Genomic DNA, 12,237 nt, shown 5'->3' with positions numbered 1-12,237 from the left:
TATAAATGTCACATTCATTTTTCTAAATGTATTGCCAAATCCAATTGATATAAACCCCCCCAAGTTTTCGGTGACTAATTGAAAGTGTTGTCCACTCTATCCAGACATATCTGGTTTATCCATCCATTAACATTAACCATACTTTATTGTGAAATGTTGCAAAACTGTGCGAACAACAAAAACAATTCATTGTTCCAAAAGTAACAACATTGATCGTGGGTTTGCTCTTGTTTCCTTTTAAAATAAAGTGAATTATTCATATTGAAGCATTTATTCTTTTTTTTCTACAAATTTAGTTAATACAAATTGTAGCATTATCAAGATTAATACTAGTTAGCTAAAATTATGCAATATTTCATTTAGTTATCATTCGTACCAAGTTTAAGACAAAAGAATAAAAAAATATTCTTAACGTGCGTTCGCTTTTTATTTCTTTGGTTTATTGGCGGTGGGATGTAATAAATATGCATTGCTTTTATAAGAAGTATATTATAATTCTCTTTACGTGGTTTTACGTACGCAGGTGGTTTTTCCGTAAACCTGGTGGTTTTGGTTAAAAAAGGTAACAAAATGTAGAAAGTGTGTGTTTCTGATATCATTCACATAAACCCATTACATAAGTAGGGAAACGAACCGCAAGTACTAATAGGGAATTCACATTACTTATAAGAAAAATATTTCTTTTTTGTGTGAAATGGAAAATACAAAATTTTGCAATTTTTCTACATCTGACGTATTTTCTTAATTGATTCGATAATCCTAAATACATTAATAAAGTGTTAAATAATATAATTAATCTAATTTAATTATTCCACTTCACTAAGTTTTCAAAAAAAAATTAAGTAAATAAAAAGAAAACAATAAAAAACTGGAGTTTTTTTTATAAATATTTCTTAACAATTGATCTTTTTCCAATATTTTTTTAAGAATTTACTTAACTTTATCGTAACATTTATAAATAAATCTAAAAGAAAGAATAGATACGATTTATAAATTTCTTAGATTATATAAACATTTTTTAAATGATCTCAGGGTAGTTTGAGGAGTAGAATTCCCTAAAGAATAATAACATTTCGAGAGTCTGCAAATCCCACATGCCGATACTTGGAAGAAGGCAGGTAGGAAACTGACTGGTCCGAGCTTAATTATGTAAGGGAATTACCGGAGCGTAGAACAGGTTACATGAAAATATTTTTGTTTCGGTTATTTGATGTAAGTACCACGAAATCCGGCAATCTTGCAATTTTCATTCTTTTCTTTTTGTTTGTTTGTATCATTATCCTTCTATAAAAAGGACAACAACAACGTTCAGAATTTATACGAAAAAAAATATAAAGAACAAACGAATTGAAAGAAATGTAAGACAATTGTGTAATTATCAATAAAATGATATAAGCGTTGTTTCGGCCTTGGTTTCATTGGTGGAGGAACGGAAATAATAAAGACGGATCGATTGTCTTTGTACTTTAATTGAATATGGAATGTCAGATCAGAAATTCAATTTGGTCTCAAGGTATTGAAGCCAAAGGATGAAACAATTACATTTTTGTCTGTTTTATTTATTATACATTATAATTTGTTTGTTTTTAATTTTACAAAAGTTTTCGATTTATTTAAGAATAAAATAAATGTTAGTAAAACTGTAGTCAACCCTTGAATAACACGTGTTATTCAATATTATTTGAGTAATTTGACTGAATAAATAATAGCATATAACATAGAAGTTTTATTTATTGTTAACAAAAATATAAATCCATATGTGATTGTTTGTAATTTAAAAAAAAAACAATTTTCTAAGTGAATAATCCTATAAGTGTTTGTGTTACAATAATTATAAGTAAAACTGTAGTCAATTTTCTAATAACACGGTTTTGCATAGAAGGGAATCATAAAAACGTGTTATTTGAGGGTTGACTGTATATTAAATATTATTTGAATAACTTGACTGAATCAATTAGAGCATAAGACATAATAATTTACATACAATCATTTTAATTTTAAAATAGTTTTTATTTGTTTAATTGAATATCAAGAATAAACTCATTTTAATACAAAATACAACAAAAAATAATATGTTTTATTGGGGTCTTTTTCAATAGACTAGACTGTCTATTGAAATCCCGACGTTCGATATCTCGACTGTATCGAAATCCCGACTATATCAAAATCTTGACAACCATAATCCCGACTATATCAAAATCCCGACTATATTAATATCCCGACAAACATAATCCCGACTATATCAAAATCTTGACAACCATAATCCCGACTATATCAAAATCCCGACTGTATCATAATCCCGACTATATTGGAAATTTATACAATAATATTTTTAAATTATTTCAGAGCGTGTCACCTTATGTTACACTTTTATTATTAAGAACAATAAATTATTATTAATTTATTTGATTTTATTGAATTATTCATAATAAACCTTAACATTATGAAATAATCTCAAATACGATTAGATTATTAATTGTTATTATTTATTATTAATAACAAAGTCACTACGCTCTGGAATAATTTAAAAATGTTATTGAAGACATTTTCGATATAGACGGGAATTTAATACAGTCGGGATTACGGTTGTCGAGATTTCGAACGTCGGGAATTTGATTGACGGTATTTCGGTTGTCGGGCTTGCGATTGCCACTGATTTCTTTGTATACGTGATGTATGCAACACAACTTACAATTAAAAATCAGTAATGCATAATAAATAATTTAGAAACATTAATTGTATATTACATTGAATACTACAAATAAATATTTATTAACATACAGTTAATTATTTATTATATAATTATTATGTAATCACAATAAAAAATTAACTGTTACAAATTGAGTGGAACATATGCAACAATATTTTCATGTACATATTTATTAGCCAGAAACAGACAGGTAAACTGTACATTTTAATTAATGAAACAATTATGTAACGGTTTATAAAATATTTGTCGTGGAGCGCACTTGCAGCGTTGTCGATTTTACCACGTTACAATTCTTTCATTGTTAATTTATTTATATTATTATTGGAACTACTTGGAACAAAGAGTTAACGACTCGTATTAATTTAATAAAAAAGAAAACCAATTTAATTATACACTCTTCTTCTTTCAAAGAAGAAACTATTTAAGCTTCAAGTTTTTTTTAAGTCCAAACCACATTCCACCTTCCACGGTCATATTGAAATGCTTTTTACTGAGGACCACAGGAATGACTGACTTCTTCACTGGTACGATCTCAAAATGCTTAATAATATGGTAAATCAAAATCTTGGTTTCCATCAAAGCGAATCTGGATCCTGTAAATAAACGATGACGATTTGTTCTTGTATAATTAAAAAAAATGTCATTCTTACCAATGCAATTTCTTGGACCGATTCCAAAGCTAATGAAAGAAGTTGGATCAATTTTGCTTTTGTTTTCATCGCTGAATCTTTCAGGATCGAAACGTTCAGGATCTTCGAAAATATTGGGATCTCTATGCAAGCCGTAAATGGGAAACCAAATTGTACTTCCTTTTGCAAGGACCAATGGTTTTTCGTCTGGTCTCTCAGGAGGAATGGTGTAATCTTTAACGCAAATTCTGTCAGTTGCTGGTGTTGGTGGCCATTTCCTCAGCGTTTCTAAATAAGTGAATTGAAATAAATTATGTTGATTATTAATTGTAGTTGAATTACCAGAAATGACCATGTCCAAATACTTCATCTTCATCAAAGCTTCGTAAGTAATTTTTCCATTGCATTTCTCATCGGTGCTCATAATGTTTTCGCGCAATTTTGCTTGTATATCGAGGTTGATAGCTAACTCGTAAGCTACGTAGCACATGAGAGTCGATGAGGTATCAAAACCAGCCAAGAAAAATATCAAAGCTTGAGCGATAATATCTTCATCGGTGATCTCCATTTGCTTGTTATTACTAACTTTAGTTCCTTCTTCAGTAGCGGCAAATCCCTCAGGAGCTTCGACATTCTCATCATGCATGTTTCCTTTCCTAGCCTCCATCAGCAAATGAATCATATCCGGCCTAACAATGCCTTGCTCTTCACGCATTTTAATTGAATCCTTAATCACTTTTCCGAAGAAGTTAGTCGCTTTCTCTGGGATTATCTTGATCTTCAGCAGCTTCGTAAGCATAGGGCTAACTTGATATATTAATAATTTCAATGCTGCGAGTCCACTGAAATCCGTAGCAATCAAACCCTTCTTGTAGAACTCGTTGTCTTTGTTACGCAACGAGTCGCACTTGATACCAAAAGCCGAAGTTGCTATAACATCATTGGTATAACGCGTGAAAATATCTTTCATCTCTACAGTAATGACATCCTCCTGCTGCTCTTTGAAGTAAAGCACAAATTCCTCGGCGCAGTTCGTTATCAAATTAAACATTAATTTCATTTTGCTGCTGGTAAAAGACGGACTTAAAGTGGTGCGCATTTTCCTCCACTTTTCACCTAAAAATATACATAACACTAATTATAAATAATGGAATATGTTATAATTTATAATTTACCAGTGCTTGCCGCTAGATTTTTGCTCCATAACGGATCAATTTCTTCACTAGGAAATCCTGGATGATCGTGGAAATGATCAAAACTTTTTATACCAATCTTTTTGATGAGCTCCAAATCGTTGATTATTAATATCGGCGTTGTAAATTGATAACATCCAAAATACCTTCAAAGCAAATTAGATTTTTAACATGTAAAATTATTCAATTCTTCCTGGCAACAAATTTACATCGTTTTCATTTGTACTTTCAATTATAATTACTTATAAGTATTATGTAAAGTATTAAACATAATATAAAATACCTTTCATTCTTGAATTGATTGTAAAGTCTGTGGATAAATGCTGAAAAGTTTTCTTGTTGAGTTGCAGTCCTGAATATATCCCCAAACAAAAATACTGGTTTGATATGCTTCACTCCCTTATTTTTCCAAAAACTCTGCCTTTTGCTTACGTATACGTAAATCAGTACGAGCAGCAACGCGATTAACAATCCTACCATAATCATCTTTGTAACTGGACTAAATAAACATCAACAGTCCCCTTTTATATTAAACTGATTGGATAATTCGCTTTAATATGAAAGGTCACGTTAAAAAAAATGATACCGCTTGAAAAAATCAACCAGAATTGTATATTATATTCTTTTCAGAAACTTTTTTTAACATTTTTGTAACATATTGTACTAAATTAAATATGTAACTAGAATTGTCTTTATAAAGTAAATATTTAATAAAAGTCAATAAATATGTTAATTAAAGATAATATTTTCAGATTATCTCATTTTTTAGTTTCCTTAAGGAATAGATGTTTTGAATATGGCTGTAAATAAACAAAAACTGTTTTAAGATATTTATTTTTTAATACATCAAAACGTGTAGTAAACACTGTAAAAATGTAACTGATAAGTAAATACTTATTATTATTTGAGATAGGAGTAAATGCGACAAATATATAATTTTAATCACTAAAATTAAGTTTGTTTGTTTAGTGTAATATAAAGATTTCGATAAATATACTTGGTTTCAGTCAGAATTTTGATTTTTGCTTAAACAATGTTCTTCCAATGACTGCAATATTTAAGCTTTAAGCTTTTTAAGTCCCAACCACATTCCACCTTCCGCGGTCATATTGAAATGCTTCTTACTAAGAACAACAGGAATGACTGACTTCTTCACAGGCACGATTTCAAAATGCTTAAGAATATGGTAAATCAAAATCTTCGTTTCCATCAAAGCGAATCTGGATCCTATAAATAAACGATGATGAGTTTAATTGTACAATATAATTGAAACACTCTTACCGATGCAATTTCTTGGGCCGATTCCAAAGGTTAAGAAGGAAGCCGCATCTATCTTACTCTTGTTTTCATCACTGAATCTTTCAGGATCGAAACGTTCTGGATCCTCGAAAAGATTAGGATCTCTTTGCAAGCCGTAAATAGGAAACCAAATCGTAATTCCTTTTTCGATGATTAATGGTTTTTCGTCTGGTCTCTCAGGAGGAATGGTGTAATCTTTAACGCAAATTCTGTCAGTTGATGGTGTTGGTGGCCATTTCCTCAGCGTTTCTAAATAGAACAATTGCATTCAAATTATGTCTATTATTACATTTGCTTATTTCACTTACCAGAAATGACCATGTCCAAATACTTCATCTTCATCAAAGCTTCGTACGTGACTTTTCCATTGCATTTCTCGTCGGTGTTTGTAATGTCTTTGCGCAATTTTACTTGTATATCGACGTTGATAGCTAACTCATAAGCTACGTAGCACATGAGTGTGGATGAGGTATCAAATCCAGCCCCAAAAAATACTAAAGCTTGAGCGATAATGTCTTCATCGGTGATCTCTATTTGCTTGTTACTACTAGCTTTGGTTATTTCTTCAGTTGCTGCAAATCCCTCAGGAGCTTCGACTTTCTCATCGTGCATATTTCCTTTCCTAGCTTCCATCAGCAATTGAATCATATCCGGCCTAACAATGCCTTGCTCTTCACGCATCTTAATCGAATCTTTAATCACCTTTCCAAAGAAGTTAGTCGCTACCTCTGGCAGAATCTTAATCTTCAGCAGCTTCGTAAGCATCGGACTAATTTGATACATGAAGAATTTCAAAGCTGCAAGTCCACTGAAATCCGTAGCAATCAAACCTTTCTTGTAGAACTCGTTGTCTTTGTCACGCAACGAATCGCACTTGATACCAAAAGCTGAAGTTGCTATAACATCGTTGGTATAACGCGTGAAAATGTCTTTCATCTCTACAGTAATGACATCCTCCTCATGCTCTTTGAAGTAAAGCACAAATTCCTCAGCGCAGTTTGTTATCAAATTAAACATTAATTTCATTTTACTGCTGGTAAAAGACGGACTTAGAGTGGTGCGCATTTTTCTCCATTTCTCACCTATAAATAAACGCAACACAAATTATTAAATAATTCAATATATTATTAGTTTTTTTTTCAAATTTACCAGTGCTAGCCACCAGATTTTTGCTCCACAACGGATCAATATCTTCACTAGAAAATACAGCATGATCGTGGAAATGATCGAAATGTTTTATACCAATTTTCTTGATCAGATCCAAATCTTTGATCATTAATATCGGCGTTGAAAATTGATAAAATCCAAAATACCTTAAAAGCAAATTTATTACAAAATTATTAAAAATTATAGCAAATACCTTTCATTCTTGAATTGGTTGTAAAGTCTGTCTATATATGCCGAAAAGTGTTCTTGCTGACTTAAAGTTTTGAACGTATCACCTAACAAGAATACAGGTTTATTATGTTTCACTCCCTTATTTTTCCAATAGTTTTGCGGTTTGATTACATATACGTAAATCAGTATGAGCAGCACCGCGATTAACAATCCCACCGTAATCATTTTTGTAACTGGACTACAGGAACATCATCAGTCCACTTTTATACTCCCACTTAAAGTCACTTCAACTCAACGAGAATTGCGCAATGTGTGTAAATTCAAAAAAAGAAGTATCAATATCACTATCATATTGATTTTGTATTACTGTTTTTGAGATAAAATTGTTTGATTTTTTTTTGTAAAAGTTCATATTGTAATTTAACTAATTTAATTATTAGGAATAAAAAGATAATTAATGTATTGGATAATTATATAAATAATATAGTGATTATCGCTTTTCTATCATATTATTAAAGATAAATCTTCGATCTTTGGTGGCTTTGGTACAGGGTTTGAAGAAACCAATTATAAATAACTACAATGTCGGCAACCGTGCGAACATACTCTTATTTTACCTGGATAGTCTGGAATCTGAGCCACCTACAAATCATATACAGTGAGGCAGCAGCAAGGAATTCTCAACTTTGTAAAATTTTAAAATATTCACTTATAACTTATAAATCCAAATGATACGACATAATATACATTTGATATGTAGAAAAAAAATGAAAATAAATTGAAAAATTCCATAATTAAACAAAATATGTCAAGATTCTTCATATTTGAGTATTTTTTTTTTTATTTTTTTCCATTTTTTTTATATAAAGTTGAATTTTGCTTTATTTTACTATATATCAAATCTAATAAATAATAAGCGAATATGTTAAAATTTTAAGTGTCTGTTGCTGAGTTCATCCCTCTCTGATTATAATGTATAAGTAATAAATATGTTGAAATCAAATAAAATATTTTATATAAAGTTTATGTTTTTCCTAATCTTATAGAGCATAAGTACAATTGTATTTTTAGATTATCTGTATTTCCTTTATTTCCCTAGAGAATAGTTGTTTTTTTTAAACGATTACAATGGTTACTATGGCTATAAATAAATGACATCTGTTCAACGGTATTTATTTTTTAATAAGTCAACATTATAAATATGAAACTGATAAGTACATATTTATTATTACTATTATTTGAGATAGGAATAAATGTAAAAAAATATAAATGATATAACTTTGTTTGATTTGTTTGAAATAAAGATATTGATACATTTTCTTAATTTGAATAATAACGTTGATTTTCGTTTGAACAATGTTCTTTCAATGAAGAACATTTATGCGTCAAGTTTTTTAAGTCCAAACCACATTCCACCTTCCGCAGTCATATTGAAGTGTTTTTTACTCAAGACCACAGGAATAACAGACTTCTGCACAGGTACGATTTCAAAATTCTTAAGGATATGGTAAATCAAAATCTTGGTTTCCATCAAAGCAAATCTGGACCCTGCAAATGAATGGTGAAGGTGAATATGCTTGCAACAAAAAGATCATTCTTACCAATGCAATTTCTTGGACCTATACCAAAAGTTATGAAGGACGCCGCATCTATCTTGCTCTTGTTTTCATCGCTGAATCTTTCAGGATCAAATCGTTCCGGATCTTCGAAATGATTGGGATCTCTTTGCATCGCGTGAATGGGGAACCAAATTACGGTTCCTTTTTCGATAACCAACGGTTTCTCGTCTGGCCTCTCAGATGGAATGGTGTATTCTTTAATACAAATTCTATCCGTTATGGGAGTTGGTGGCCATTTCCTCAGCGTTTCTAAAGAATTGAATTCAATCTATTATGTTTATTAAATGTATTTCTTTCAATTACCAGAAATGATCATGTCTAAATACTTCATCTTCATCAAAGCTTCGTACGTGATTTTTCCATCGCATTCCTCATCTGTCTTCATAATGTCTTCGCGTAATTTTGCTTGAATATTGGGGTTTACAGCTAACTCGTAAGCTAAGAAGTACATGAGAGTCGCTGAGGAATCAAATCCAGCTACAAAAAATATTATAGCTTGAGCAATAATATCTTCATCGGTAATCTCTGTTCGCTTGTTTTTAGTAACTTTAGTGACTTCTTCATCTTCATCCATATTTCCTTTCCTGGCTTGCATCAGCAAATGAATCATATCCGGTCTAACAATGCCTTGCTCTTCGCGCATTTTAATCGAATCCAAGATGACTTTACCAAAAAAATTAGCTGATTTATCAGGAATGAGCTTGTACTTCAGCAGCTTGGCAAGCGTTGGGCTAATTTGGAACATGAAGAATTTCAAAATTTCGATGCCACTAAAATCAGTGATGGACAATCCATTTTTGTAAAACTCGTTGTCCTTGTCACGCAATGAATCACACTTAATACCAAAAGCTGCAGTCGCTATAACATCATTGGTATAACGCGTGAAGATGTCTTTCAACTCAACAGTTATGACATCCTCTTTCTGCTCTTTGAAGTAAAGCGCGAATTGCTCGGCGCAATCATTGAGCAAATTGAACATTATCTTCATTTTGCTGCTTGTGAAAGATGGACTCAGCGTGGTACGCATGTTCCTCCATTTCTCCCCTAAAACACAAATCACGTAAAATTTAACGCAAAAAAAAGTTTTGATAAGTTACCATTGATTGCGAATAGATTTTTATTCCACAAAGGATCGATGTCTTCGTGCGAATATCCGGGGTGATCGTGGAAATGATCGAAATCTTTGATACCGATTCTTTTGATGAGATCCACATCGTTGATCATCAATATCGGCGTTGTAAATTGATACCATCCAAAATATCTTAAAAACAATTTTTTTCTCTAATTATAATAATGAAGCCTGTCATTCTCGTCAACATATTTCCTAAACAACTTACTGTTGCCATGGAAAGTTTGCTATACTTGACAAGTTGGTTAATAATGATTTTTTTTGTAACAAAACTATATTTACATCTGTTATAATTACGTAAATTAATAAATGAACCTTGAAGTGAAATCAAATTAAAATACCTTTCATTCTTGAAGTTGTTGTAGATTCGTTCAACGAACGTCGAAAAGTTTTCTTGTTGTAAACTAGTTTTGTAGGTATCTCCAAACAAGAATACAGGTTTATTATGCTTCACTCCCTTATTTTTCCAATAGTTTTGCGGTTTGATTACATAAACGTAAATCAAAACGGAGAGGACCGCAATGAACAATCCTATCGTAAACATCGCTGCGACTCGACTAAACGAACGGCAGCAAACACATTTTATTGAACGAGAATAATCTCAAACATAACTTCAATTTGATATGGTTAAAGAAAAACTAAAACCAAAATTTGATACGATAAAAAATATGTTCAGTTATCTGTGTTACTTTTAACACAGATTAATGCAAACTTAATTAATAATCATAAATAAAAAATCTTGTTTTACAACAAAAATAATCGCTACTAAAATATCAAACAAAACCATTTTATAAATAATAAATTAATGAGGAGAATTTAAAAAAAATTGTGAAAATTTATTTAGATTTTCTATTGCTAAAATCCAAATTTTGTAATTTAATATCAAAATAGTTTTGATATAATTTTATATATAAACTTGAATTTCTTGACGAGTTAAAAACATTTAAACTAAATTATATAAAAAATAATGAAAATCTCACAAGATTATTTGTTACAAATCAAATAATAACTACGTTACATAAATGATATAAATAGAACTGAACGTTACATAATCAATTAACGCGACTATTGCGGAAATGACATTGAAACTCTTCACACGCAATTACTGAAGATTCTCATTAATAAACTACACATGTATTTCTACATCATTCGTATTAAGGTGCAACATGTAAATATTTACAAGTAAATAAACACTTTAAATTCTTAAATTTTCATTATTGTTGCATCAAATATGTTGAAAAATAGTCATTTGTACAGTTAAGGAATATTTAATATAAAAAACGAATTTGGATCCTGCAAATCAATGATAACAAATTTACTTTCAATTATGATTGAAAAAAAAAATATCATTCTTACCAATACAATTTCTTGGACCTATTCCAAATGATATAAAGGAATTAGGAACAATTTTACTCTTGTTTTCATCACTGAATCTTTCGGGATCAAAACGTTCTGGATTCTTGAAAAGATTGGGATCTCTTTGTATCGCGTAAATGGGAAACCAAATTAAAGATCCTTTTTCTATTACTAAAGGTTTCTCGCCTTGTTTTCGAAGGAGGAAAGTATAATCTTTGTCACAAATTCTGTCAGTTGCTGATGTTGTTGGGTACGCGGTACGCATGTTCCTCCATTTCTTCCCTATAAAACGGATATATTAAGATGAAATAATTGTAATTAGGATACTTATCATTTACCTTTGCTTGTGAACAGAGTTTTACACCATAAAGGATCAATTTCTTAGTTTGAGAATCCTGGATTCGTGATGCACATTGATGCAACTTGATCAAATCCAGATCATCAATATCAGAGTCGTAAATTAACACTATCCAAAATAACTTTAAAATAAGTTTATTACTATAGTATAATAAAGTATTAATAGTACCATAATACATACTACCGACACTATTTGTATACCGTGTCCGGTCGGAATGACCAGATCTTAAAAAAGTTAGTGTTTTTATAATTAAATGTAAATAATAGTAAATACTAATTGAAATAGTATAACAACAACTTCCATACAATAACGATTCAAATTTATTTTTAAATAATTTCAATTAATAATAATAATTATAGTATCATTTATAGTTATTACATACATTGTAGCTATTACTTACTTAAGTAAAATCAACTTACCTTTCATTTTTTCATTCGTTCAATTAAGGACGTAATGTTTTTTTTATAGCAACGCAGTTTTCAAGGTATCCCCAAACAAGAACAATGGTTTATTATGCTTCACTTCCTTATTTTTCCAATAGTTATGGGGTTTGATAATATAAACGTAAATTAGAACGCAATTAACAATCCTATTATAATCATCGTT

The 12,237-nt window shown here is 30.4% G+C and overlaps 3 protein-coding genes and 1 long non-coding RNA gene across 4 annotated transcripts; all 4 read right to left on the bottom strand.

The window, feature by feature from the left end:
- Nucleotides 1–3,019: 3,019 nt before the first annotated feature.
- Nucleotides 3,020–5,049, bottom strand: LOC108563639 (cytochrome P450 9e2-like). The gene is made up of 5 exons (XM_017922380.1): nt 4,816–5,049; nt 4,515–4,678; nt 3,682–4,455; nt 3,361–3,627; nt 3,020–3,303 (listed from the first exon to the last, which is right to left on the bottom strand). The coding sequence occupies exons 1-5, from the start codon at nt 5,016–5,018 to the stop codon at nt 3,128–3,130; spliced, it is 1,584 nt and encodes a 527-aa protein (XP_017777869.1). The 5' UTR covers nt 5,019–5,049; the 3' UTR covers nt 3,020–3,127.
- A 434-nt stretch (nt 5,050–5,483) lies between these two features.
- On the bottom strand, nt 5,484–7,394 carry LOC108563649 (cytochrome P450 9e2-like). The gene is made up of 5 exons (XM_017922391.1): nt 7,192–7,394; nt 6,981–7,144; nt 6,140–6,913; nt 5,814–6,080; nt 5,484–5,759 (listed from the first exon to the last, which is right to left on the bottom strand). Exons 1-5 carry the CDS (start codon nt 7,392–7,394, stop codon nt 5,590–5,592), a joined length of 1,578 nt encoding a protein of 525 aa, XP_017777880.1. The 3' UTR covers nt 5,484–5,589.
- Nucleotides 7,395–8,456: 1,062 nt separating this feature from the next.
- On the bottom strand, nt 8,457–10,477 carry LOC108563659 (cytochrome P450 9e2-like). Its single transcript, XM_017922401.1, has 5 exons — nt 10,259–10,477; nt 9,886–10,049; nt 9,092–9,832; nt 8,771–9,037; nt 8,457–8,717 (listed from the first exon to the last, which is right to left on the bottom strand). The coding sequence occupies exons 1-5, from the start codon at nt 10,459–10,461 to the stop codon at nt 8,548–8,550; spliced, it is 1,545 nt and encodes a 514-aa protein (XP_017777890.1). The 5' UTR covers nt 10,462–10,477; the 3' UTR covers nt 8,457–8,547.
- Nucleotides 10,478–11,527: 1,050 nt separating this feature from the next.
- LOC108563340 lies at nt 11,528–12,095 on the bottom strand. Its single transcript, XR_001891089.1, has 3 exons — nt 12,051–12,095; nt 11,612–11,752; nt 11,528–11,555 (listed from the first exon to the last, which is right to left on the bottom strand). It is a non-coding gene; the product is annotated as an uncharacterized LOC108563340 (long non-coding RNA).
- Between the last annotated feature and the right edge of the window lie 142 nt (nt 12,096–12,237).

This window comes from Nicrophorus vespilloides, unplaced genomic scaffold (assembly GCF_001412225.1).
Source record: "Nicrophorus vespilloides isolate i.1.1-1 unplaced genomic scaffold, Nicve_v1.0, whole genome shotgun sequence".
Taxonomy (NCBI): domain Eukaryota; kingdom Metazoa; phylum Arthropoda; class Insecta; order Coleoptera; family Silphidae; genus Nicrophorus; species Nicrophorus vespilloides.
Note: the sequence above shows the minus strand (reverse complement) of the source record. Positions and strands in the feature narration are given on the sequence as shown.